At 43.3% G+C, this 27,549-nt stretch overlaps 2 protein-coding genes across 2 annotated transcripts; one reads left to right on the forward strand and one right to left on the reverse strand.

Annotated features, from left to right (window-relative positions):
* Positions 1-20,777, forward strand: DDX17 (DEAD-box helicase 17). The gene is made up of 13 exons (XM_069807222.1): positions 1-344; positions 4,649-4,799; positions 6,840-6,939; positions 7,078-7,211; positions 7,963-8,028; positions 8,323-8,464; positions 10,542-10,702; positions 10,785-10,957; positions 11,279-11,389; positions 11,869-11,930; positions 12,336-12,395; positions 16,647-16,886; positions 17,570-20,777. Exons 1-13 carry the CDS (start codon positions 301-303, stop codon positions 18,091-18,093), a joined length of 1,968 nt encoding a protein of 655 aa, XP_069663323.1. The 5' UTR covers positions 1-300; the 3' UTR covers positions 18,094-20,777.
* On the reverse strand, positions 20,054-27,533 carry KDELR3 (KDEL endoplasmic reticulum protein retention receptor 3). The gene is made up of 6 exons (XM_069807242.1): positions 27,392-27,533; positions 27,056-27,190; positions 26,111-26,211; positions 25,412-25,570; positions 24,837-25,089; positions 20,054-21,651 (listed from the first exon to the last, which is right to left on the reverse strand). The coding sequence occupies exons 2-6, from the start codon at positions 27,144-27,146 to the stop codon at positions 21,611-21,613; spliced, it is 645 nt and encodes a 214-aa protein (XP_069663343.1). The 5' UTR covers positions 27,147-27,190; positions 27,392-27,533; the 3' UTR covers positions 20,054-21,610.
* Between the last annotated feature and the right edge of the window lie 16 nt (positions 27,534-27,549).

A 27,549-nucleotide genomic window follows, 5' to 3' on the forward strand; every position in this document is an offset into this window, starting at 1 on the left:
GTTGGGGCGGCGGCGGCCATTTTGTGCCGGGAGCCCGGAGGAAGAAGACGCTGGTGTCTCCACACTTCACGGGCCCTGGAGCCGACCGAGAGCCCCGCCGTTCCCTCCGCCGACGTCCAGCGGGTCTCTGACCCACTGACCACCTCTTCTCCTTTTGTATCCCACCAAAGAAGCGAGGTGGCGCAAAGCGATTCCTCCGAGACACAGCCGCCCCTGGCTGGACCGTCTCCCCGTACCCCCAGTCCCTCGCCGTCCCCACGGCCGGCGTTCCGCTGCCTTTCTCCCACCCCTCCGGGTGCGATGAGGGGCTTCGGGGACCGGGGCCGCGACCGAGACCGCGGCGGGTAAGGGGGGAGGGGCAGGCCGGGTCGGGTGGAGGTTGGGGGGGGGGGGGAGGCTGGTGTGGCGCGGGTCGACAGGGCATGGGGTCGGTGGAGGGAGCCGTCCTCCCCCCGCGTTGGGGGCCTGGTGGGAGGAAGGCCGGGGAGGAGGAGTGGGGACGAGAGGGGCGCGTTCTGCTTGTGGTATTGGGGAAGCTTTTCCCCCAAAAAATTCTCGGGGGGGGGGGGGAGCTGGAGACTTGATTAGTGCGGTTCTGGCAGCAAGGCGGGGTGGTGGGTTGAGGTTTTTTTTAATTCGGCTTTTCCATCGTTCACGTGTAACTGTGTGTGTCTTGTTTGCACTTCTAAGGCCTGCATTCCCCCCCCCCCCCTTAATTTATTTTCTGCCAGTCCTCTTCTTTACCCTAACCCCTGTCCCCGTCGTGTCTCCCCCCTCCCCCGTGGAAGCCACGAAGATCTTGGCGGCCCTGGCAAGGGTGGTTGTTGGACGGTCTGCCCTTCTGGTTGTCATTGCTCCTTCTGGACTTAGTAGAAAGATGGCAGTTGGTGAAAGATCTTACTCAGTTGCGCTCCCAGCTTTATCGTGAGAGGAAATGAGATTGAAAACTGCTGCCATGCAGGGGACTTGCATCCTCCGGAGGGTGATCTCGGTAAACATGGCCCTGGACCACACTTAACGAGCATGACCGAGCTTACGTAGCAGTCAGACCGGAGTTGTCTGTGTGGCACTGCAGAGGCCTAGTGCTTGATACTCCTGAATCTGCTATTTAAAGGAGGCTTGGCTTGGAAGAGGTTTTTGCAGGTTTGATTTTTTTGTTTGGTTGTTGTTTGTTGTTTTTTTTTTTCTTCCGAGGATGGCAGCAATAAATACAGTGGCATTACAGTATGTAACTAGTTTGAGACCTGAGGTTTTTTTAAGGGTTGAAAGTAATAAAGACGTTCATCCCAGGCCTTTTTAAAGAGAAAGTTAGAACTAATTTAGGAGAGTGGCATTTTATGTCATTTAATCACAAATAGTTAGGCCTCCATTCCCAAGGATCAACAATAAACATATCATGTGGGTTCTTTTATGCTTAATATGGAAGACTAGATCACAATTAATGAGTCTTCTCTTTTTTTCCTCCTCACCCCCTCTTGCTTTCCTTTCCTTATTGTTTTCCCTCCCCACTGGGAGATTCAGGAATATTTTGTTATATGTTGCAACACATTTTAACATTTAGTTTCTTGTTGTCTGTGGAGAGAGATAGTTGTGTCTTTGCTTTATCTTACACCCACATTTCACGCTCTGAAATTAAAAGATACTTTCATTTTTTTCACAGAGAGGAGGGTTCTGGTGTTTTTCCACTGTGAGATTTCCAGCCTAGTTTAATGCAAGGACATTGGAGTAAATGCTTTGGCAAGTCTGAGATAGTTCAGACCCCAGCTGTTTTTGGAGTTTAGTGAGTGAGTTTGAGTACGCAGATTTATATACAGCTACGTAAAAGAACACTGGCCAAAGCATTGTCACAACATTTGGCGTGCCTTAAAATTGTGTAATTTCATTTATTGTAAATACTTTGATCATAGACGGATGCTTCTCTCTTAGATCAGGGGTTTTGCATAAGGAAAAGGAGTGCCTACATGCTGCTTTGTGAAGTTTTTGGACGTTTGCATGGAAAATCATTTTCTTGGCATATTATACTGGAAGCTTTAATGCATTGAGCTTCAGTTTGCTATATATGTCTAGTTAAGGTGTGAAAATATTTGTAACCAATGACAACAACCATCATATTTCATAAATAACCTTTATAAAATTTTGGGCCATCCAGCATGCTGGTTAAGGACCATTTGAAAATTTATCACCTTCTCAGTGCTGATTCTTTTGTAGGCTAACCACATACAGGCTTTCTGTTTTCCTCCTGTCAGAAACGAGTTGTAGGTGACTTGTTAGGATGGAAAGTTGTACTGGTTTGCTCCTGAGTGTAACAAATTCACTCAGTTCTGTCCCAGAAATGATGGCACCAGTAATATTAGAGAAGAATGTTTTGAGTCAGTCTGAATTTACACTTGAAAAGAGAACTATTGGCAAATCAGTGGAATAATCTTAGATTTAAATCAGTTGAACTGGAATTGGAATCTCATTTTACTTGTAATCGGAATGTAAAGTGTCAGTTACTGCCAGTTTAGTGGATGAACTTCAGCAGAGGCAGTGTTCGAGGGCTGCTGCAGTGCTCACTTCTTTCAGGTCAGTACACAGCCATAGTGTGTTTAAGAATGGAGAACTGAAACTATGTGAATTCCATGTAAAACATATCAGTTCTTCCCTCTGGATAGCTGTGGAGCAAATATTCATAGTACCCGTCTGTTTCAGTGTCCAGTCTTGAAATCAGTTCTTCCACATGTTTCCTTTTGTAAGAAACTCTTTGACCCTTTGAACCTCTAGTTGACTTCAGTGAGACTATGGGTTTTGTTAGAACTACCTGGATACAGAGATAGTTGTCATTTTTAGCTCAAGTTAGCAGGAACAGTAGCAGACATCTTCCATAAAGGTGAATGACCCTGTAAATGAAAATCTATACTGGGTTTTGTTTTTTTTTCACTTTGTCCTGAAAGAAAATGTAGTGCTTAAATAAATTTTGAAGTTGTTTCATAGTCTTTTCACATGACAAAGGTTGCTGGTTATGCAGGCCATCTGGGGGATCTGACAGACATACTGAGGAGAAAAAAAAGAGATTTTTATAGGAGAGGGAAGAGACTTAATGAAAAAGTTGCAAGGAAGCGAACATTTAAAACTTCCTTAGCAGGTGTTAAGTTAAATTATATCTACCACACTTAGCTCTTGCAACAACGTAACCCCTTCTTCCTGTTAATATGTTGATTTGAGTTGGGGGGGGGTGTTGTTCTCTTAAGTACTATAATTTGTAGTCTTCACTGGGAAGTGATTTAAAGAACAAATGTAGTTAATGTCTGAACAGGTAGTGTTGTACTTACGATAATTCAGAAATTTTTTTCAGATCTTTATTTTTTAGCAACTCTCCTCCCCGCCTGCCCCCCCCCCCCCCCCCCCAATTACTAGTGTAAGAAGATTGTTTTGGGATTTTAATTGCTTTTGGTTTGTTTCATTAACAGTTTTTTATTTACTAGTGGACTGCCTGGGTAAGGTGCAGACACTTTGGATTTGCTGTCTAAATAAAAGTCTTGTTTTAAACAGGTTTTTCTCATTAATTCATGTTTTGCAGAAAGCTGTAGCTTTATTAACCAAAATCTGAATCAGGACAAAATTTGACCTAATAGCTTTTGGAAAAGTACCTTCTGCTGTGTTCGTATGATATTAATGAAAGAGCTGTAACTTTTTTTGTGGGATTTTAAAGTACCTAATTTATAATATTTACAGTAAATAGTAATTTTATGCCACTTGGTTTTCAGTTACTCTTACAGATTATTGCCAGAAGCTCATGTTTTGTCTAATGCGTTAACGAGTCATTACAGTTAGTTCTTAACCTTATGAAGTGTATTAAATTAACTGGGTGAAGAAAACTTATGTGAGAGAGAAAGAGCAGTAACTTCCGAGTTCTTCTGCTAGTTAGGAAATTTTCAGTAAACATTAGTTTCTTACTCTATTTGATTCTTCATCAGAAGCATTTGAGAGGGGATATGATTTTTCCCAGACACTTTTTGGGTTTTTTTCCTGTTAGACTTCGGTTTAAAAAGAAATTTTTTTTTTTTTAATTGCTTCGGTTCCAGAATTACAGGTGGACTTGCAGGCTTGGCTAGACTTGTTTACTTTCTGTTCTTCACTCTTGTTTTTCATTTGAGGCATACTGCTTGATAAGAAAGGAGAGAAGACATAGAGGGGGGAGCAGTGAAGTAGTATTTTTGTGTAAAATTAACCTTGAGAGAGATACAAGGAACTTGCAATTAGAGATTTTTCATATCCCTTTCATCTAACCACGTTGTAAGTGTACTGTCAGTTTCAGGAAAAGGTAAGTGCTATAGCTGTACCCACAGTGTTGTTCTGAGGGAGAGAACCTTGAGGTATAAACCTAGAGACAGGAGCTTTAAAGCAGTGACTTACAGATGACAGTACTGGAAGGAAACTTTAGATGGTTTGGGCTTTAGAACTGACTTAAAGCAGGTTTATGTTATTTCATGAAGTTGCGTGCATCATAGTGATTGGAGGGGGGTGACTTTTGCTAGAATATTGTATTCGTGTTGTCAACTTGGCGGAAAGAGAGTGGAAGATGCTTAAGAAACCTGCAAATTCCAGAGTAATTAAATACCTTTTTTTTTTTTTTTTTCTCCCCCATAATTAACGTTGACATTCCCAGGTTTGGAGCAAGTCGTGGAGGTCCTCTTCCTCCAAAGAAATTTGGTAATCCAGGGGAACGTTTACGTAAGAAAAAATGGGATTTAAATGAACTGCCCAAGTTTGAGAAGAATTTTTACGTGGAACATCCGGAAGTGGCCAGGCTTACTCCGGTAAGTTTTCAGATTCTGTTCCATTTTTGCCTACAACAGAAAGTGTCAAAAAATGTCACAAGTGGAAAAACTTGTCCTAGGAAGTTTGGGACAGTGTATAGTAGAACTGTCTCCTTATTAAGCTTGTCTGGTATGTGTATACTCTGGAGGATACTGGTTCTAGTTGCCTTCGGTATTTAACATAGCAGAGGTGATGCTTCTGCTCTTAGCTGTTTTTATACAAGGTACTTTACATTTGGTCATTTGTAATTTGTCATCATAATGCTTGGTTTAGCTATTTATCTGTGTAGATAAGACTTGGAGAACCTGAGAGTTGCAGTACTGGAGAGGCCTTGAAAGAACTGAAAATAAGGAACTAAGAGTGGCAGAAATACATGTGAAATGTTTGAAAGTAGTATTTTATTGTAATATCTCCCAGGGCCTCTTCCAGCCCGAATTCTCTAGTCTAATCCTCTGCTTAGAGCAGGGCTAACTACAAAACTAGAGCAGGTTGCTTAGTGCCTTGTCCTTTTGAGGTTGAAAATCCCCAGGAATGGGGGAGAGTTTATATCCTCTCTGGGTGGCTGTCCCAGGGCTTAACGTTTCTCATGGTATTTCCCCCCCCCCTAATAATTACTTGCAACATCTTCTCTATAGTGACCCATAGGGTAGTTGAACACAGCAGTTGAATTCCCCTGTTAGTCCTCTCTTTCCCAAGATAAAGAAATCCAGCGCTCCCAGTCTGTCTTCATACTGCCTGTACTCCAGCCTCTAGCTTTCCCCATTAAAAAAATGTCCTTCTTACATTGGGGGCCCAATACTGGATGTAGTACTTTGTGTGTACTCTGTAGATACAGTAATGTCTCCTTCCTACCCAACTTGAGTCTAGAGTCTTTTTTTCACTCTTTAATGTCTTTTTATATTTAGAAATTAAGAGATTTCATTCTTAACACGAGGAAACAAACAAAATGTTCTTATCCAATTACATAGACTTACAAATCTTTATGTGAAGTGTTCATGAGATATTTATACGGCATAAAGGAATTGAAGGAGGCATTGGCTTTTTAAAGATACAACAATTTGAACTACTGAACCATAGTTAGCATTAGCTGTGTTAGCTGTCTTTGCCTTAGTCAACTAAAAGGATTTTCATTTTTTTCCCAGAGGCTGTTTTCTTTTTTTACCTTTTCTTTCAAGCTTGAGAGATTCTCAGAAATAGTAAATTTACTGCTTTGGGTAAAGTGCATGTTTGGTATGGATGTGTATCTTTCTGTTTATTTTTAATGAGCATTAGAATAAGGTCATGAATTGCGGAAGCATGTTGCAAAGTGCAGTTGGACTTGCAAGATAACTTAGACAAAGATAAAATACTTTTTCTAATCCTAAAATTATACTTGTGTGGATACACGTTTCAGAAGTATTTTAAGAAGTTCATTATTTTAAAAAAATTGTAAGGTCTTAGGGTATCATTATGACATTGCCTGGGCTTCTTTCATGCAGAAAAGAAGTGCTGGTTCCAAAAAGATTCCAAGCAGCATTTCTGAGTTGCAAGTTGTCCAGCAAGAGCTATGTATTTAACTACCTCTGGAATGTGTTAATTGAAGGAGGGGGACTGCCCTGCCTTCTGCTTGTTTATTTTGGCCTATTTATTTTGTTCAGTTCTTAGCACTGTCACATAAAATATGTTTCTTACCTGATCCTCTGTTTCTAATCACTTTTGAAGCTGTGGTCATTTCTGGCCTCTGGAAAAAGAGTATAGTTTCTTAAAAATACTATATTAATACACTTTTTCATTAAAAAGGGCTGGTTGGAAGGAGAGAGACATTAGTCCTTCTAGACTACATAGAGAGCTTATACCTCTGAATGTTGGAGAAGCTGTGTGACAGCTCAATCTTAAAATAAAATCTTTAGGAAAGCAGTCCTTTTTAGATCTCTGTTTCAGTTCAGTTCTCTAACGAAGCTGTTATCCCAAGGTGTGAAGTGAGTTAATAGAAACATGCACTTTAAGTCCCTGCTGACATGCAGCATTTGTCTTTGCTTTTTTTTTCTCCACATAAATAGTATGAAGTTGAAGAATTGCGAAGAAAGAAAGAGATAACAATTCGAGGAATGGAGGGCTGCCCCAAGCCTGTGTTTGCCTTCCACCAGTGTAGCTTTCCACGTGAGTATTTTGCCATTCTTTAAGATAATTAGGATTACTCAAAACCAATAACTGTTTAGGCCCGTTCTGTTTTGTAAAAGGTCTTCTGAAGCCTCAGTTATCCTTTAAGAAATTTTTTTCTTTTCTTAAAATCTTAAGAGTATGTGATGGATGCCTTGATGGACCAGAACTTCACAGAACCCACTCCAATTCAGTGCCAAGGCTTTCCACTAGCCCTCAGTGGTCGTGATATGGTGGGCATTGCGCAGACTGGCTCTGGGAAGACACTAGCAGTATGTATTCTTCCCTTTTATGTATTTATTTAGTTTTCCTAGTAGCTTTACAGAAATTACCCTTGGCTGCTTGTTAGTAGTTTTGGGGCTTGTCAGTACTACAAGCATAAAGTGAGATGATTACATGTTTCTAAAGCTTGCTTTATTGCATCATGGGTGAGTCTCAACTCAACTAGCTTGTCTTATTCACAGGCATGTATTTTGTGTGCGTCTTTCTTTTTGGATGCTTAGTCACTTCTCTTTGGTCTATCCTTATGTTGTGGTTTAAAAACCAGGATGTGCTCTTTAGCATATTTGTTTTATTAACTGTGCAAGTTAAAATAAAAATGGTTGAGTCTTCAAGACATACATTAATTTTATCTGCAGTGGTTAAGAAGGAATTTTATCCTTTATGAAAAGCATTGGTTGGGGCCAAGATTGCTCAATTTTACTAACTTAGACTCCAAATTTTAAATGAGGCTTCCTTTCAGAGGTGCTGAGCATCTATATTTTGTGCTTATGTCAAAGCAGATACAGTTGGTCAGCAGCTCTGAAAATCTTCTGTTCTGTTGGATAAATGCAAGTATCTGTTTTTGTAGAATCCTGAAGTTTATATGGCCAGTGTTTCTTGCTGTCTGTCACATCAGGTGTTGGCTTCTTGAAGGGTTGTTGGGCTAAATGGACTCTTGCCGTGATCTGGTTGTCATGGCAGGAGCTCATTGGCATTGAATATTGAAGTCCTGTGTCTTGACTTAAAGTTCTTCTGTTTTAGTACTTGTTGCCTGCAATTGTTCACATCAACCACCAGCCATATTTGGAGAGAGGGGATGGCCCAATTGTAAGTGCTTGTTGATTTTCTTCCTTTTTGTGTGTGTGGCATGGCATTGTTAATGAGATATGTACTTTATTTAATTGGTATAGCAGAATAGTAAGTAGAGAAATGTTTACTGTCACAATGTGAACATCCCACTCAGTTGAAATGCTGTGCAATTGCTGACATAGTCTAAAGATATTTAAATGTTTTAGCTAATAAAGAGCAGATGGTCCAACTTTTGCTTACAGTATCTATGCAGAGCCCTTAAGTTAGGGATGTGTATGCAGCTTGGCTATCCTGAATTGATTCCTTTTGCAGTGTCTGGTTCTAGCACCTACTAGAGAGTTGGCCCAGCAAGTGCAGCAGGTTGCTGATGATTACGGCAAATGCTCAAGACTGAAGAGTACCTGCATATACGGAGGAGCACCCAAAGGTCCTCAAATCAGAGATCTAGAAAGAGGTAATTTTAAATCAAGTGTTTGCTGTTTCTGGAGGAGGTGGTATTGTAAAATCTCTGTAAAAATAAAACGATCTTCTTGAAACCTGTTTGGAAGGGGGTGTGTGTGAATGAGCGGCTGTCTCTTTCTCCAGTTACAACGATAGTTCATGAAGTAGTTCTCTTTGTTGTATAGCGAGTTACTTGGATATTGGATTTCCTTTCTGTTTTACCTTTGAACTTCCCGCATGTGAAGATCATCAGGACTTAGGAAGAGGAAAAAGAAACTTACCAGAAAGAGAACAGGTTATTTTGAGGAAATGCAGTAGCAGCAGGTTTAAGGAATGATTTTTCTTAAGCCAGATTTCAAGTTTTCTGCCTAGGTTTGTTCAAATAATCAAACTTAATTTCTGAATGTATAGAACCTTCTTTAGACAGTGGGTTTGTTGGTTTTTTTTAAATTGTTCTTAAGCACTAAGCTCTATTTCTGTTCATGTACCCCATAATGTTCTGTAACTGCCTCTCTGTACATAGCAAGGGGCTGGATTTGGGAATGATGAGGAACCATGGTTCTACAGCAACCACTGTAACTCAGTAGTGCTCCATTTCAAGGGCTAGTTACATATAATTTCAAGTGCAGGAATGTGCTGATGGCTTTCATCTTCACTAGATTAAAAAAAATGTAATGGAATTATGTGAAAAGATGTAAGAAGTATTATCAAGGTAAGCTTATTCATATAGATCTACTCAAGAAGTCAGAAAGTTTTACTTACTGCTGCAGTTTGCAGAGTCATTATTGAACACTGCAGTAACGGGATAAAGGCATGCATGGTAGAAAGCTGTGGGATAGCTCTGTTCAAGAAAATGGTAGTGCATTCCAATTCAAAAGTAGCATCTTCAGCGGAAGTCAAAGGTTACATGAAGAGACCTTGGGAGGATCAGCTTGGTGGGTTTTTGCACACCTTTCTGGAGTGCTGTAAAACAGGTGTTCTGCTTATGAAGAAAACCCTTTGGTTAGAGGATGTGGGCAGGCTCGGTGCTTTCAGTCGTTTCAGGTGTTCCTGTCTTTGAATGATTGCTTAGTATTTTCTGCAGCAAAGATTGTTGAATAGATAGAGTCCAGAAAACTTTTTTTTTTCTTCTCAGTTGTGATCTTTGGAGCATTTAATGAATTTACTTTGGAGGAGTACACGACTGACAACAGAGACTGCAGTTTATTCAGTCTCCCTGGTAGACCAATGGCTCCATTAGAAATCTAGTTCTTGCATGAGCTTTATAGAAACTGGAAGTATGCCTAGCTTTGTCAGCTCTGAGGAGTCCAGGTTGACACAAAAATGATCTGGGTTGCCACAAAATACTCTGCATCTGTAAGTGCAGTATCAAGAAAGCTGTTGGAGTTTTGCTGTTTTTAACCCCCCTGCTTCCCTAAACTTACCTTCTGTGGACATTTCAGTGACACTGAAGGACTCACCTGCAAAATTTGGGAATTGGTGGAGACCAGTCCCTCCTTTTAAGAAATTTATAAATTGCCATACCTGATGGTAGTTTATGAATATTTGAATTCTGGTTTTATGCCAACAAATTCAGGCAGGATGGTTCCCTGTCACTATTGGTGCATAATTACTCAATATTACAGCCTGTGCTTTGGCTTTATATATTTAAAAATTTGCTTGTATAGCAAGAGGAGCACTTCATGTTTGATTAAAATGGGGAGTTTAGCTGGAGGTCACTCTGATTTTTCTGGAGAACTGTCTAGACTGCATAATTCTGGATGAAGGTGGGTCAGGCTTGAGTAGAAGCTTATTTTACTTCTGATTTTTGGACAGCTCTTCACTGGTGTTTTCTGACAGTAAGCTTTTAGCTTCTGTACTGCATTTATTATTCTAATGGCATTGTAACAGTAAATTCAGAATGGAAAAAAATATTAAAAGAAACTAGGGCTTCTACTGAAGTGACTCAATCTTTGGTACGAATGAGGGTGTGCTTTTTTTTTTTTTTTTTTTAAACAATTTTGCTCTGGAAGGTGATTCATTCTGACTAAAAATACCAATTGACATTCAAATGAAGAGCCTTACTCTTTTTTCCTTATTCTGTTTTGAAGGTGTGGAGATCTGCATTGCTACACCAGGTCGCTTGATTGACTTCCTTGAGGCAGGAAAGACCAACCTTCGTCGGTGCACGTACCTGGTGCTGGATGAAGCAGACAGGATGTTGGACATGGGATTTGAACCCCAAATTCGTAAAATTGTTGACCAGATAAGGGTGTGTGAACCTTTTAAAAGGACAGCCTCCTTTGGTTTCCCAGTCCAGTACCTTAAATAAATCCGTTTTCCCTTTTTCTTAGCCTGACAGACAGACTCTGATGTGGAGTGCCACCTGGCCAAAGGAAGTGCGCCAGCTTGCCGAGGACTTCCTGCAGGACTATGTTCAGATCAATGTAGGAAACTTGGAGCTGAGTGCCAACCACAATATCCTCCAGATAGTGGATGTATGCATGGAAAGCGAGAAAGACCATAAGTAAGCTGATTTTCCTACCATTTCACTTTTTTTGGTCGTACTTAAAAATCTACATTGCTTTGTAAGCCAAATACGAATTCCAAATAGTGAAGTTATTTATAGTATTATTTAAATTTGAGTGTTACAAAATAAGTAAGTCCTGTAATTAACTACTCAGTTGAGTATATTCTAACCATACCATCGTACAACAGACCTAAATTCTGTGTGATACCGACTTATTTATGTGGATGTGTGTTGTATATGTTCTCAATGTAAGTTGAGAGAGTGCTCTTGTATTCTTGTATATGTGGATATGCATCTTATCTCTCATGTCTATTTTAGACTGATACAACTGATGGAAGAAATCATGGCAGAGAAGGAAAACAAGACTATCATCTTTGTGGAGACAAAGAGGCGATGTGATGATCTCACTCGAAGGATGCGCAGAGATGGGTGATTAGCTTCCCCTCTCCCTTCCCTTGTTTCTAGTGGGAAACAGAAATTGTAATCAAAAGCAGGAAGGTTTAAATGTCCGTGATGCTATTGTTGGGAACAACTTGTGCATTCTTTTCTTGGCTGAATTCAGTCTTGGTTTCCCAGAAGATTGCAGTCCATCAAAGCATTAATGCAAGAGAGACTATTCGTGAGCTGTGCAGCTTTTAGTGTATCAGAATACTGATAGTGTTGGTCGGGACTGTATCAATATAGCGAATGTGATTTGCTTAGATGGTTGTTTATGTAGATAGTGGGTTTAACATGCAAGAAGCAAACCAGCATATATGCTAGGTAGGTACAGGCTAGAGGAGGACAGGGAATAAAATATTTCTAAAGTCTTTTATTTTTTGCCTTTTTACCAAAATGCCAAGAAAGCTTCCTGTTGCCTTTAATGTATGTACTTTCTGTCTATACTAATGTGCATCTCTGTTTGGCAGTTGGCCAGCTATGTGTATCCATGGAGACAAGAGTCAGCCAGAAAGAGATTGGGTGCTTAATGGTGAGTCCATCACTGAGGGGAGAATAACTTGGGCTGCTGTACATAATTTACTGAGACATGCTTTTCTCTGGTCTTTTTCTTAATTTTTTTTCTCTCTATACCCAATAGATACACTTCAAAAGAACTTTCTTTGCCTTTATTTCAGTACTTATATTTGCCTTTTTTTTTTTTTTTTTTTTTTTTTTCCTCCTTGACAAAAACACAATGGGAAATTGGCTGGAAATTGGCTTAATCCAGAGAGCTGGATTTTGAAAAATAGTTGGCAGGTTATATCCTGACTTGCTGGGGTTTCTGAAATTGACCCATCTTACTTAGATTCTGGAAAATGAGCATTTAGTGTAAATCAAGTTCAGGTAACTTTGTCTTTTTGAAAAATCTTACTTCATAGCATGCTTTGTTTTACAGAGTTTCGTTCTGGAAAGGCTCCTATCCTCATTGCTACCGACGTTGCATCTCGTGGGCTAGGTTTGTACACATAGACCACTCTTGTCTACTGCTGCATATTTTTCTTCTTTGGACTGAAATATGTTTTCTTTTTAAAAAAAAAAAAATTCAAAGCGTGATTTTCCCCCACATGTGAAATACGTTTTTTAACATTAATCTTTTTTTTTTCTTTCATATTCAAAGTCTCTTCCTGCTCCTAATGAACAGGCTTTGGTCTGCAGCAAGGCCTAGGCATGACCAATCGATCGCCAAGAGGGAGAAGAGACGTCCAATTATGCAACCCAACCCTTCCACCACACTCACTTCTTCCCCAAATCCAGCTTTTGTTGCTGGATGGTAGGGATGGATTGCTCTCAGTTCAGAGCGTGTCAGATAAAGTTCAAGTAGGAAGTTATGGGAGAGCATTTCAACAGCAAATAGCTAATATTCTCCCCGTATGACACACCACAGATTTGAATATACCAACCCCAGTGTACATGCATGTTTACCCCACAGATGTATTCACATCTGAGAAAGCACTGCTCCAGATCTTTGGTCTTGACATGTAACCTTCCCTCCTCTGTGTTCCTTGTAGGTAGGACCACTGAGATTATATATGGCCTTTAACACTGTGTTACCCAAATGTGTAATTGAATCAAAATCGCACAGCTCTATTCTGGTGGTATGAAAATGATCTGTCTGGATGCATCAGTTGTGCCCCCTTTTTTAATAAGCATATTTGTATTGTGAAATACTGTGTGCTAAGCACAGTCCTTATGCATCTGCCCACTCTAGAAGAGGATGATGGCTTCTGAAGTGCTCTGAGTTTAATAACAGACATTGAATACTCTACCCTCCCTGAGTTTGGTAGAAAATAAAACTACTTGGGGGTCGATGTCTCATTGTAGTAAATTTTATAGAAAATTACTGCAAATCAGTGCAGGTAAGCTCAGAGAAATCTCTAGTTTGTTAAAAATGTCAGTTATCTGAGCTCTCTATTTTTTTTTATATGCTGAAAGGGTGGCTGTGCTGTGCATCATGTGGTCACTTTAATACAGGCAGACCATTACTAGACTTGGCAGCCTTTGTTCACACAACCTTCACCCCTCCTTCCCCTCCCCCCTCAAAAAACTGTCCAACACTTCCTCAGAGAGGTGATTACATGGACTTCAGTCTCTGCCCTCTAGGGTCATGTCTGGACCTGTGCAGTTAGAACTTGGGCCTGTTGGGAGAAGGGACTGAGGCCTGAAACCAGTTTGTATGAAAGAGAGCTGCTTTCTCTAGCAGCATTTTTTAAACAGGCTTGCTATGTGCTGGTAGCTTCTTTGTGCATCTTGCCTAGACATTTAAAACAGCCTCACCCCCCTCAAAAAAAAAAAAAAAACACTCCCCCCAAAACTACTCAATTGGATAACACTTCAGAAAACAGTCTCCTCACTTCCCATCCTCCACTTCACCTGAGCTAAGGGGGAAAGGTACCAGAGTCTGTTTCTTGTTACTGAACAACATCTCTGCTTGTTTTGGGGCCCTGAGTTTGCTGCTTCTTAAAATAAGTCACTTAACTGGCAAACTTCTGGACGACTTCCTCCAAGATCCTGGAAAGTGAAGGCTTCTACCTAAATAACATAAAACAGGGGCGCGCGCCTTTTGGCTGAGTCACCAGGGCTTTCCCTCTTCCTAATGGAACATTGGTTTCAAAAAAGCTTCTTCCAGGTAAGTTCTGAGTCCCGTAATGACTTCTTTGTGATAATTCCCTGGAGTGAGGTCCTCTCTCTGCACTGATTTTTTTTTTTTTTTACTTTATTTTTTTGTTCAGTCTATTAAACTAAAAACATTGAATTTGTTTTGTTTTGTTTTCTTTAACAGAAGCTTTGATATCAGCTGCAGATCATTCTCAGTGCAGGGGTGGGGGCACATCTACACCGATGGTCTAAACAGCTCTCTAGACTAGCATGTTTGCTAGTTTATCTCTCTCCTGATTAGTAATGGGAGACTGTCTGTGCCATAGGGTATTCTGATGGTCTGACAAAGGGAATGTTTCCCAGGTAGCTGTCAAAAATGATTTACAGTTTCAATTCTTGATCCTGCTACATTATCTTCTAAAAGCGCAGGAAGATTGTGAGTGTGCGCAAACACTTTGGAGCATGCTAGACTGGAGAAGCCGAGTCTTGTATTTGCTCTGGTCTTATCTTCAGCGAGCTGTGTGCTCTACCAGGACCACTTTCTAGTCTGGAAAACACCCTTGCATTTTCCTCTTCCTGCCTTCCCATTCTTCCCACTCCTTCCCAGTCAAGTCAGTTCCGTCTACATTGGTAGCTACACTTCCCTGTGCTTTCTGCTGGGAAAGCACATCCTTGTATCCTCTGTGGTAATTCAAGTCACTTTGCTACTGGTGGATGTGCAAAACGGGACTGACTGAGGATCATGTAGCCTGCAGCTTGTCAGACTAGTTACACCCTGGCTGTGAAGATGCAATCTGTCATACGTACTCCTCTCTTTACTTCACTTTCCCTTTTTAAAAAACCTGTTGCATCAAGGACCCTAGCTGGAGACTCGCGCAGCCCCCTGTGAAACCTGCCTTCTCACTCCCTTTTTTTGGTGTGATTCAGGACTTTGGAGTCAGCAAAGACTGAGGAGCCCCCCCTTTGCTGTAATAAGAAACAGACATAAAGTCCCCCTCTTGTCACCACAACCCTCTTGTTTTTATTTTTCCTACAACCCCTTTGAAATTGATGGAGTCTGGGCAATAGATGCAGTCTGACCCTTTGGATGTAATTTTTGTATCTTCATTTTTTTGACAATTGCCCCTAAGAACCCCGAATAGGGGACAAAAAGCGTTGGAGGACCTGAAACTTTTACCTGAACCCAGGTTCTCCGGCGCTTCACAACCAAATGGGGCTACAGAGAAGCGTCTAAGCCAGTTCACAGAGCGAGCGTGTGTGGGGACTTCTCGCTGCCATGGACCCTTGATGCATGCTCCCCGCGCTCCAGTGGTCCCGTGTCAGAGGGCGGAGTTTTCGAAAGGAGGCCGCCAAAAATAAAAGGCAAAGAGACGGGATCGGCTGCAGCGGTTTCCCACAGGAGGAGGGAGTGTGCATCGGTCTGGTAACAAACAGAGAATGTTTCTCTCTTTAAAACAAAAAACGAAACAACAAAAAAAGGAAAGGAAATCACAAAAATCTGTGTTTTATCTTGGATATTTTCAGAATATTCTTCTTAAAATGCAGATTTTAAATTTTTTTTTTTATGAGCTGTTAGGGCACTTACTGTAATACCATGCTTTTTTAAAATATTGTATACTGTAGTAAATAAAATAGGTGCTTTTGGTACTTAAGGCGCTTTCGCTGAAGCGTTACACTAACATTTACTTTGTTTCTGTCCCGTAAGTTTGCAAAGCCAGTCTTCCCACAAGGCGCACAGTTCTGATCCCCTAAATTTTAATAATATTTTGCATACAAAGCAGTTTTGATAATTTAATTTCCTGCTTCCATCTGACACTGGAAGTAGGGAATTGCTAATGGAATTCAGGATTGTCCAAATTATGAAAGCTTGCCAGAACTAGACGGAACAGCACGGTGAAGTGTTAGTGCAATGCATTCTGGTGCTAACTACAAAGCTGAGTTAAGATATTCTAGGTCTGAATAATTTTTACTGAGTTGGCTGAGTAATACTAATGTAATTGGAGTGTCCTAAGCTTTAGGCTAGGGAAAGTAGTTCGCTGTATTTATTAGGACTGTAAAAGTAAATATTTTTAAGATTGCCTTTTATTTCATGTTACCGAATGGAAGGTAAGTGATCTCATTACCGTTATTATTTGTTAGACTTCTCCCAACAGAGTAAAAGCTTTATCATGGCAGTTCTGCCCTTCTTCCACCCCAGTTTGCTCTGTCTGATGGTGGCATTTTCACTTTCCAGATTTTGTTTTTTAAAAAAAAAAAAAAGTACGAAATTCAATTAGCTTATTTATAAACATTGGTGTCTTTGATCCAGGAAGACAGATAAATGCATTCCGGGGAGGACGAATTTGAGTACAGGGCAAAAGTGCTTTAAAATTACCCGCTGTTTTTCAGGATGCTGTTCTTTGTTCCTGATGATCTTAAATTTGAGTCTTCTGCTCTTTTGGGATGAGTCTGTCTTGTATTTATTCCATGCAATTACTAACTTTGTATTTTTTTTTCTTATTACTGTCACCTGCATTCGTGCTCCCCACCTTTCGTTGGCACGTCCTCTCTTCTTCTCCCCTTTCCTCAACCCTACCCCTTCACTGTGCTTCGCACCTGGGCACTTCACAAGACGTGGAAGATGTTAAATTTGTGATAAACTACGACTATCCGAACAGCTCTGAAGATTATGTGCACCGTATTGGCCGTACCGCACGTAGTACCAACAAAGGTACTGCCTACACCTTCTTCACACCAGGAAACCTGAAACAAGCCAGGGAGCTTATCAAAGTGTTGGAAGAAGCCAATCAAGCCATCAATCCAAAACTGATGCAGCTTGTGGACCACAGAGGAGGAGGAGGTGGTGGTGGAGGTAAAGGCACATGGGAAAAGGGTTACTACACTGGGAATAGGTTCCCCATTTAGAGGGAGGGAAGATTAAAAGAGGGTAGGGAAGTAGTAAGTGCAAGTCTAAGATAAACAGATTAGCAATAAAGCTGTTTTTTACCCGAGGTCTCGACACGTTACGTAGGTGTAGGATTTCTGCCCAACAGAAAGGGAGTCCACTGTTTTACCTTAGCTGTAGAATTCCTTTTTTCTCCTCATAAGGTTCTCACAGAGCTAATTTTGCTTGAATTAATTCCTTGCAGCTCCTACCTAAGCACAGGCAACAGGATGCGTGTGCATGCACGTGCAAAATTGGTAACAGTGAAGGGATACACTGACTTTGCGTTCAGGGACTGAGACTATTTTACCTCCCGTTCCCTGAAGGAATAATAAGTTCCCTTATATTTCCAAGTTAGCCCTGAATTTCTTCTGTTTCTTTGTCTCCAAGCACATGCATTAAGAACCCTTTTTGAACTTCCTATTTACACCTTGAACAAAATGAAGAGGTGTATACACAGCTGTGCAGGGAAGTTATCGTCAGTCAAAAGAACTTGCTCCTTCTGGCCAAAATTGCGGATGTAGGAGTGGGAGAAAGGGTGGTATAATTGTACCAGAGTTCATTGTTTACAACTTGTTCGTGGTTCTAAATCTTAATATATCCATCGCCAGGAGGTCGTTCTCGTTACCGAACGAGCAGTTCAGTAAACAACCCTAACCTGATGTACCAGGAAGAGTGTGACAGGAGGCTCCGGGGAGTGAAAGAGGGCCGGAGAGACTCAGGTGGCTTCAGAGACCGTGAGCGTGGTGACAGTTATGCCAACGGAGCCAACAAGACCTATGGCAGTGCCTACGGGAGCCCAAATTCTGCTTTTGGGGCAGCACAGAGCCAGTATGGTTACACTCAAGGGAGCTATGGAGCAGCTGCCTATGGCACGAGTGGCTATGGCACTGCAGAGTACAGTGCTAGTGGCTATGGTGCCAGCACCACAGCTGCCACCGCTGGGAGAACCTCACAGAGCACTACCCAACAGCAGTATGCAGGGATGGTGGGGCGCTCGGGCCAGCAGCCACAGCCGCTCATGTCACAACAGTTTCCGCAGCCCCCTGCCACTAACGTGATGGGCTATATGGGACAGACTGCCACCTACCAGTATCCACCCCCTCCCCCACCCCCTCCCCCCTCACGCAAATGAGACCACTCGCCCGCTGGCGACCAGTGTAGACCTCTTGCATTTAAAGGAACCTTTTCTTTCTCTTCTTTCCCATTGTGATGTCTCTCTCATGCAGGTTAGACTTAGAATTCACCATTCAAATCCCTCGAGCCCATCAAAAATGGCCCCCAGTCCACATTACTGACCCCGTTCTCTTTTTTTTTTCTTTTTTTTTTTTTTAAGAGATATATATAGTTGACTGGAAAATTTATTATTTTTTGTCTTGCATGTTGAGGAAATTGGAAATTTTATTTTCTCTAAAAGAAATGGGTATAAGGCAGATAGGTCCCAGCTCGATCATCTTGGTGTCTAAGGTTTGTGTAAAAAAACTTGCTTTTGAGGGGAGGAAGTTTCTATTCTGTAACACGTTAACTTAATTTCAGGAAGTATCAAGAGAGGTGGGAAACTTTGGGGAGCCAAAAAGCACTTCATTTAAAATGATAAATGCAAGGGAGCAATGCTCACTTCTCCTAATCTTAATTTTTTTTTTTTTTTTAAATAGCTCACTATTATTGCTTGTAATCTTATCTTAGGTGACTTTCTATAGGAAAACTCTGCTCATTTGTCTGAGCTGGGCGGTGTTCAGAGTAATGCCCCAGTTACATTGGTGTTTTCTGCAGGTCTGGAAGCAGCGGCCCCATCTTCTGGTACCTGTAGCAGCCTGCAGTAGGGAAGTTGAGATTAAAACCCCAGTGTCAGAGACCAAACCTGTTTTGGGTTCGATACCTGAAAACCAGATAGTCGCTGTAGGTACCACTGCTATAATGTTTAGCCAAGTAAGTTCTTTCCCTACGATTGTTAAATTACAGCATCGTGAACACATGGAGCCTGGTTATCCTTAAATTAGTTTCTGCTCTCAGATTCCTATTGTTGGGTTTGTTGAGAGAAGTCTTTATTTGAGAGCCCAGAAACTAACCACAACTGAGATGATGAACAGCATATCTCGTTTGTCTGTCCTTCATGAACAAACTACCTTTTGGCAAGGGGAATGTTCTGAATGCCGCTATGCTGAATAAAATGTGACAGAGTTTTCTACACTTAAATTTAAGAGGTTTGAATAGGGTGGGCTGGGGGGGGGGGGGAGGGGTGCAAGGGGAGGAAGGGAGGAGGAGGAGATTGCCTGGAATCTCCTTTTCATGAGGTAAGCGGTGAGCTGATTAGTGCATCTTGATTCTGAAGCTTTATTTCTTTTGTACCTTGCTCTGACTATTGCTTTTTCTGGCTTTTGAGTGCATTTCCCTGCTCCATTGGTCCCTTTGAGCTGAGCTCTCGCAGGTAGGTAGCATTTTAGAAAATGTTAGAGAAGAGTGAAATTTTAGTAAATACGTAAATAAAACTTGTTTATTTTACAGGCTAAGGTGGGTGTGAGGGGGTTTCCCCTTTAGTAAAGCATGTTGTTGACTTGTTATTTCTAATAGCAGACGGTTCAGAGACAGTAGATTTTAACAGGAGTTGGCTGCTCTTGATCTGATAATACGACAAAAGAATGGATACATCTCCTGGTTTGTGAGGCATAATCTTTGCATTATGAGAGTGCAGGGTTTTGTGTTTTGTTTTTTTTCTGTTGGCATTCTTGCATATGGATGAACAAGACAGCCCACTCCTTCTGTAGCAGAGTGGAACTTCTTATAGCCCAGGAAAGGAGCTTGCTTATACAGAAATTACTTCTTTTTCTAATTTAATTTCTTCCCAGAGTAAAATTTTGGGGGATGAATGTGCTTTTTTTTTTTTTTTTTTTTTGTGCAGTACACAGGTAGGTTGCTGACACAGAGGGAAAAGGGAGGGATCTTCCAGAACCTCGAGTCCCTCATCCCATCTTCTAAAAATTCCAGTGCTTGGGCAGGAAGTTCCTTTGCTTGTGTTAAGTGAAAGCCAGAAGCATTTCGTTTATCCAGGCACTGACTGATTTGTCTTTGGCCTCCCTCACAAGCAAATGTAGAGCTCTTTTTTCTTTTTCTTTTTTTTTTTTTTAATTTGCGAGTTCAACGCAGAAATGTGTTTGAGGGTTGTAGGAGTAGGACATCTCGCTGAATGGCTTTAAAAAAGGGTCTCTGGACCGCCAAAGCTGCCTTATAGTCTGCTATAGCTTTCATTTCTTTTGGGAGGGACTTGTGCACATGTAAACATCTATGCCAAGTCGCAGTGCTTTATTGCCATTGAGGTCAGCTGAAGTCCAGGGTCTCTGTTCAGTTCAGAGTGTTAACCAGACTGTTGAATGCATAAATGCACCATGGCATGTGCTGCCCCTGTCCCACCTGGTGCTCGCTGCTCTGTTCCATATACCAGCTGGAGGGCCCTTGTTGATAAAGCATTAGCGTCTAGTATTGTTTGCGTTGTTTTCAATCTGTAAAAGTTTGTGGGAGTGTCAGATGAGTTGGGTGTCTCCTCCCCTCCCACTTCCTGAAGCAATTTACTGTTTGGACTTCTCTGAACAATGGAAGGGTTAGTGGCTTTGTGTGGGATCAGCATCTTGTTTCACACACCTGCTGGTCTCTGAACACATTCCTGTTGTATTAATGAAGACTTGAATTGAGAGATTAATAGATCTGTGGTGTTCAGACACAGGATACTAAGAGCTATGTTACTATTCTTAGTTTGTAAATTGTCCTTTTGATACCATCTTGTTTTCTTTTGTAGGTATAAATAAAAACACTGTTGTCAATAAATTGTGAACTTTGTCTTTATTTTTAGAGTGTAAAGCTGTCTTTGCCCCCGTTCTTCCCAGTTCTTAAAAAAATTCAAATTCAAGGAGTTGGAAACACCTGTTGGCAACCCACTGAATTTTAATTGAAACAGTCCCCTTTTGTAGAATACGAGGAACTGTCACTGAAAGTGAGTGAGTGGGGAGGATGTTTGAATACTTGTGGAATCGGAAGATTCCTGTCATGTGAAGGGAATGTATTTTTCTGGAATGTTAGAGGACTTGAATAGAATGAGGGTCAGGCAGAGTTAACTTTCAGGAGGACGTTAGTTCACACAGAGCCAACAGTTTGTAGTGTCTCCTGTTTCAGATGTGGCCACGTGTGAAATGGGTCAGTGGCCTTTGTGTTTGTTATCAGACTTAATGGTACTGTGTTCCCTTTCCCATATGTTATCAGACTTAATGGTACTATGTTCCCTTTCCCATAGGCACTCGTTAAAGGGCTGAAGGTCTAAAGGTAGTGACAGTTTCCCTTATGCTCCTTGTGCTGCCTCAGGGTCAAGGTAGAGGCGTGTTTTGGAGGTAGATGCTGGGAAGAGCCGGGAGAGAATAATTTGCGCTACTTCAGTATTGGCCAGCACTACTTACTAGCACCAAATTCAAGTAAGAAGAAATAAAAAAAATGGAGGGAAAGTCTCATGGATGCAAAGCGTATCAGCTTTCCAGGCCTCGTTGTCTTCCTGGCACGGGAGTAAAACTCAGCAGAACCATCCGTTGGTCAAAAAGGGCCAGGAAAGGAAAGCTGTGATCTTAAGAGCTTCATCTTTGGAATTTCTTGCATTGTCTGCGGAAACGTCTTCAAACGGGCATGGGAAGACTTAGCTTCTTTCCTTTTAGGACTGTGCAAAGAGAAAGAGAAGGTAAGGAACTTGGGGGAATTAAACTGTTTCATTGTTTCAATGAGTTAATTGTTGTTTTTTTTTTTTTGAACTTGCTATTCAGAGTGCTTGATAGTGGGTTGCCAGGTTTGCAAGCGGCAATGAGATCATGGCTGTCGCATAGACCTCCTTGGGCATCCTCCATGTGCTACTGTAGGCTGGTAGGAATAGAGCTGTGCTGTCTTCAGGTAACGCAACTGCTTGTTATCACATCTATGCTAACAGCTCCAGAGAATCCTGTTCATTGTGGAAGGAGCATCTAGGAGAATTTAGCGAGAAGGGTAAAATTAAGGAATCCTGAGAACAGGAGAATTTGTGATCCTTAATGGGAGAGAAGCACTACAGAATTGTTTCTAAGGGGGAAACCACAACCTGTTTGTTCTCCTTTATGCTAAAGGAAAAGGTTCTTGTTTCCTCTTCCATGGTTAGTTTTTCTTTTGCATAGACCCTCTTAATTTCCCCCATTTGTGTACTACCCCATGGTGTAGTATGGGGTCTACTGTGCTATCCCTAGTGCTTTCCCCCTCCTTTTAACAGAGAACACAGCTTGAATAAATAAATGGTCCGTGGCCAGACCCCCCTGAACCTGCCCCATCTCGTCTGATCTGGAAGCTGGGATGGGAGGCCTCTTGGAAATAACCAGGGACCCTTAGGTGAGGTGGATGGAGAAGCGGCTGCCCTGGCAGCGTGGTGGTCAGCGGTGCAGAGTCCAGCTGTAGGTCTGGTACTGGTGGTGTACCCCGGGGGTGGGTGCTGGGGCCGGTACCGCTCAACATCTTTGTTCGGTGCCAAAGGGAAGGGCAAACTACACTCTCGGATATCTGCTGGTGATACGCAACGGAGGGGAGTGGCTGATAACACCCGACGGGGTCAGAGGGATGTGCTGGGTTGGAGAAATGGGCTGGCAAGGACCTTGTGAAGGTCAGCAAAGGGCAATGCCACGTCCTGCCCCTGGGGTGGAACAAACCCCTGCACCAGTATGTGCCGGGGGGCTGCTCAGCTGGAAAGTGGTTTGGGAGGAAAGGCCCTGGGTGTGCTGGTGGGTGCCAAGGTGAACACGAGCCGGCGATGTGCCCTCGTGAGCTGCATCGCTGGCAGGTCGAGGGAGGTGGTCCTGCCTCTCTACGTGGCCTTGGTGAGGCCACAGCTGGAGCGATGGGTCCAGCTCTGGGCTCCCAGTACAAGAGACAGGGATGTAGTGGAGCAAGTCTGGAAAGACCGTGAGGATGGTTAAGGGTCTGGAGAATCTGAAGAGACTGCTCAGCCTGGAGAAGGCTGAGGAGGATCTTGCCCATGTGTATAAACGCCTGATGAGAGGAGGAAAGGTGACAGACCCAGACTCTGCTTAGGGTGCCCAGTGACAGGGCAAGCGGCAATAGGAAATTCCACTTAAGAAAAAATTTTTTACAGTGAGGGTGGTCAGACAGCGGTACAGGTTGCACAGAGAGGCTGCGGTGCCTCCATCCTGGAGATGCTCAAAACTTGACTGGACAGGACCTTGAACAACCCGCTCTAGGTGATCCTGCTGTAAGCAGGGGGGTGGATTAGATGATTCCCCCTGGTGGCTCCCAACCTCAGCCATTCTGTGAAATACAAGCTTGTGGGAGCTGAAAGCTTCCTTGGAATGTCTTTCAGGTCCTTGTGTTAAAGAGAAAGGAGCTTATCTAGTTTTGAAAACAAGATGAAGAGAAGTTGCATTCTATAAAAATCCCTTTACAATGCTTTGGTATAGGCTCTGAAGTCTTGCTAAATACATTTCTTTATATAACACATTTTTGCTTTTTTTGCAGCATCGCTGCCCTTTTGTCTGAGCTCTTTGGTGTTAGAAATGTTTTGAAAAGATGTTTTTTTGCAAGAGTGTAAGAGAGATGCAACCTGCTATAATATTGCTGGGTTTTGTAAGTGACTGCAAAGCATTTGCATATCTTCAGACACCTTTTGTCTCCCATGATTCAGAACATTTGTATAAAGGGTGAAAAAAAAAAAAAAAGGCAATTCTCTTCCTGCTGCGATGTCCCAGGGACAAATGTTTTTTCTTCTGCCTCCTGTATCATCTAAATTTTGCAGCTCTATCACTAACGATGCGAGACTGAAAGCCAGCAGTTGTTTTCTCCCCCCTTTTGTTCCACCATCCCCAACTACAAAGGGTATGGATTTCTCACAAAATACAGGACACAGGACACATGAACTGAGCGAAGCTAAAATGGGAAGTAGTTTAAAAAAAAAAAAGGAATTGACGTAGAGCACCTTGATGGCAGTTTCACAAAGTACTTTTCTGGCTACAAAAATGTTTTAATGACGGAAGGAAGTCTTCATCTGCCAAGGCCAGCCACCTGCTCAGTGCTCCTGTCACCTCTCTGTCAGCAGGTATATTGCATGAACCTACCAGAGATTCATCCCTTGAAACATTAAATGCAGGCCATCGCTACTGCTTTTGGCAGACTAATTTGGGAATGTGAAGAAGGAAGAAAATATTTGTTCACTTGGCTAGATTTCATCAAATTCCATCCTCCTCAACAGAAAAGTGTTTCAAAGCATACTTCAGCCTCAGCAAACCACAGTGTGTTCTGCTGGATTTTATGCCCTTGATACACTCGTTAGCTCTGGTATGTAGCCATTTACCAAAGCACAGTGCTGAAGTCGAAGGGGTATCTGATTTTGGGATACAGAAAGGGGTGTCTTGTCCCTGAAGCTGCCCGTCTTCCTACAGAATCAGTTCTTGAGCATGTTACATCTTTTCCATCAAAAGAAAAAGTAGGCTTAATAATATCTCCATATGTCTGTGGTTGCTTTCTCAGGTACATTCTCTGCCTACAGCTATTTTTTTTTTCCCCTCAGAGTTTTTTTGTGTGATTCATAATCTTTCAAGATGTATGTAGAGTTGAATATACCTCAGTTCCCAAGGTGGGGTTAAACTAGGCTTAGCTCTGGTTTAATTTCTGCTTTGTTTGACATGCACGTCTAGAGCCTTAGAGCAGAGATGCTCATTTGCATTCAACAGATGCATGTTATCCACCTAAAATCCAGTTTAAATAATGTATCGCAAATACAGCAAAGAATAAAATCACATAAGGATTAATGCATGGCAAGCTGCAGCTCCACCGTACGTTGCAAGTGCGCCGAACGAACGTTTCAAATTTACCTACCTTTGGTAACATAGAGATAGAAGAAGTCACAGTAGAAGATGGTTTGTACCACCCCGGAAACTACAGCGATCTGGTCGTAGAAATTTTCCGTGTAGTAACGCCAGACCCAGTTGGCAATGTAGAGGGCACGGTAGAGGCCCAGGAAGAAAAGGTAGTGCGTCGTGATGGTCTCTGCTTCCCCCGTCTTGCTGATCATGAAGAGCTGAGGAAGGATAGCCACGGACTCCAGGTAGATGGAGAAGGTCCAGAGTATCTGTGAGATGCAAAATGAAGGCAGTGGAGAGTCTTGGTGCTGGTTAATATGCGTTAAGACCTAAAGCTTTTCATTTGGCAGAGCACCAATGTGCGAGCGGGTTGGGTGGTGCTGCTGGAGTTGGGGAAAAAGAGCCTGCTGTGCTGGAACTGAGAGGAGACAGCGCTGAGCTGCTCTATAGATGGTACGGTCTTCAAGGCCTGCCAGCCTTGCCTTTCCTGCCTGCTTTTGCTGTTAAAAATCTCAGCTGTTCAACATGCTGCTCACTCTGCTGCCTGATGTCAGGCTGCTGCTTCCCATTCCTGCCTCAGGTTTTCCTTACCTCCAAGGGGGTGAAGCTGTGGTTCTCCAGAAACGACAGGCCTGTGACAGGGACCAGCAGGAACTCGAGGCGAAAGGAGTCATTCTCGCTGTCAAACGTTTTCCGGAATTTCACGTAGATCATGTACACGGTGATGTAGGCACATATCAAAAAAATGACCTGGGGGAGGGAAGGGAGATGGCGAGACCTTACCTGCAGTTCCACCTTCTGTGCTTGAGGAGAGGATGGCTTTGCTAAAGTCAGGGATCTGTTAACCTGGTTCTGGTGGGGCTGTGCCAGGGTGAGATAGTGGTGAATGCTTTTTTTGCGCTGGCTTGTGGATTGGCTTCTGCTGGAGATAGTCCAGCGGTCAACTAAAGATGGCCCCACCATGAGGATCACACTTGTTTGAGCCTCTAGGGCTCTGTGTAGAGGCTGGCTTGGTGGCAACCGTCTGTTAACACTCCTGCTGTGCCAGGGCACCCAGACGCAATTCACGGCATCTCATTCTGGTTTTGGTGGTACTAAATGTGACGGGCTCAGCTCGCTCACTGACTATGGTGAGAGGTTTTTTTGGTCAATGGAGGGCCAGTGACAGCAAAGGAAGCATCTTTATCCACCCTTCCTGGCTGAAAAACTTAGTGACTGCATACCCTCACCTCCCCGAGAAGCCACGGTGAGCTGAGGGGAACCTCTGTTTCTGCACTGCCCTCTCCTTACCTTCATCACAGTGTTGTAGACGGAGATGAAGGTCGTGAACAGGTCCAGATAACGGGTTGTGAAGACGAGGGCAAAAAGAATCTGACTCTTCCCAGAGATACCTGGCATGGCAGGGAGAAGAAAGGAAGGTAAAGCAGATGAGAGGAAGGTCCCCTAGGATGGTGGTTTCCCCTTACACCTTCTTTGGAAGTGGTTGTATGTACACACGTTGCTGGGTGGGCACGTTCACCGCTTTGGCCAATACTGTCACCAAAACGCCTTTCTCTTCCCTCCCTCGCCCCCTCCGCCTGCCCACCTCACCAGGGCTTGTGTGATATCTGCCGCGCGAGGGAAGAGCTGCGGGATCAGGGACCAGCCCAGGGACGCTGATGGAGCTTAGTCATTGCTGGCAGGGAGATGCAGTCAGACCTGCCCCCCATTTCTCTACCTGTGATAACAGCCACGGTGCTGCAGCCCAGCCCCAAAGGCTCTTGGGGAGGAAACCATGAATTCTGAACAAAGTCCTCCTGTGGGAAGCTGCTGCCCTGGTTTCCTCGCCCAGGGACGGTGCAGCCTCTGGTACCTGCCCACCTGCTGGCAGAACCTCCGACCTAAAGCAGCTTTCATTCCAGATTGTTAGTTTTGGTGCTGCCACAACTTCTTGCACTCATTTTCCGACTCCCTCCGGCCTTGCTGCCTTCTCCTTTGCTTCACCGCCCCGAGACCATCACCTGCCCGAGGCCGTGCGCCTTGCCACATCACATCCTTCCAATGCAGCCCTCTCGTCCTGGCAGGGAGACCTCCCGGAGGAAGAGGATGCCTTCCTTTGAAGAGCCCGCTGGAGAGGGCTGCCAGCTTGTGGGGGCTATTGCCAGCCTTTCCAGTACCCGTTTTCCTTGCACCCCTTGCTGAGCCACCCTCCAGGAAGAGCCCCCCCCTCCTTTCCCGGGGTGTGGGAGCACTCACCGGCGCAGGACTTGGACTTCAGGATCTTCAGCAGGAGGATGATGATGGCCAGCAAGTGGGAGACGTCCCCCAGGATGCGGAAGACGTTCATGGTGCCGGGGGGGCTTGTCTGGGGTGAAGGGAGCGGGATGCTTTCTGCGGGCAGGGAGAGTGAGAACAGGGAGGTTTTCCTCCCCGAACCTCGATCGAGCAAATGCTTTCCTCCAGCTCAACTTTCCTTTTCCCCCAATTACGGAGCCCTCTCTTCTGGCAGAGAAAAGTTCAGGCTCCCCTCTCCCCTGGCTGCGAGCGCCTTTCCCCTGCCAGGCTCTCAAGCTGGATGTCTCCCTTGCTTACTTTTCCCCCAAGGTGGATTTTTCTCTACCTCCTCTCCACCCCAGGAGAGGCCTGCTCGAGGCCGAAAGTTGGGGTTTGTCGCCTGGAGAGCCCCAGGCTGAGCCTGCTGAGCAGCCCCGAAGCCAGCGCTGGGTGACGGTGACGTGGCTCCTGGCTGG

The sequence above is a fragment of the Haliaeetus albicilla genome, chromosome 19 (assembly GCF_947461875.1).
Source record: "Haliaeetus albicilla chromosome 19, bHalAlb1.1, whole genome shotgun sequence".
NCBI lineage: Eukaryota > Metazoa > Chordata > Aves > Accipitriformes > Accipitridae > Haliaeetus > Haliaeetus albicilla.

What these genes read in the sequence shown, in the direction of transcription:
- DDX17 (XM_069807222.1), top strand. Translation starts at nt 301, where the DNA reads ATGAGGGGCTTCGGGGACCGGGGCCGCGACCGAGACCGCGGCGG. An exon ending in AAGTGGCCAGGCTTACTCCG is followed by an intron (nt 4,800 to 6,839) that starts GTAAGTTTTCAG and finishes CCACATAAATAG; the next exon opens with TATGAAGTTGAAGAATTGCG. An exon ending in AAGAGATTGGGTGCTTAATG is followed by an intron (nt 11,931 to 12,335) that starts GTGAGTCCATCA and finishes TTTGTTTTACAG; the next exon opens with AGTTTCGTTCTGGAAAGGCT.
- KDELR3 (XM_069807242.1), bottom strand. Translation starts at nt 27,146, where the DNA reads ATGAACGTCTTCCGCATCCTGGGGGACGTCTCCCACTTGCTGGCCATC. An exon ending in GAAGTCCAAGTCCTGCGCCG is followed by an intron (nt 26,212 to 27,055) that starts GTGAGTGCTCCC and finishes CTGCCATGCCAG; the next exon opens with GTATCTCTGGGAAGAGTCAG. An exon ending in ACAGCTTCACCCCCTTGGAG is followed by an intron (nt 25,090 to 25,411) that starts GTAAGGAAAACC and finishes TGCATCTCACAG; the next exon opens with ATACTCTGGACCTTCTCCAT.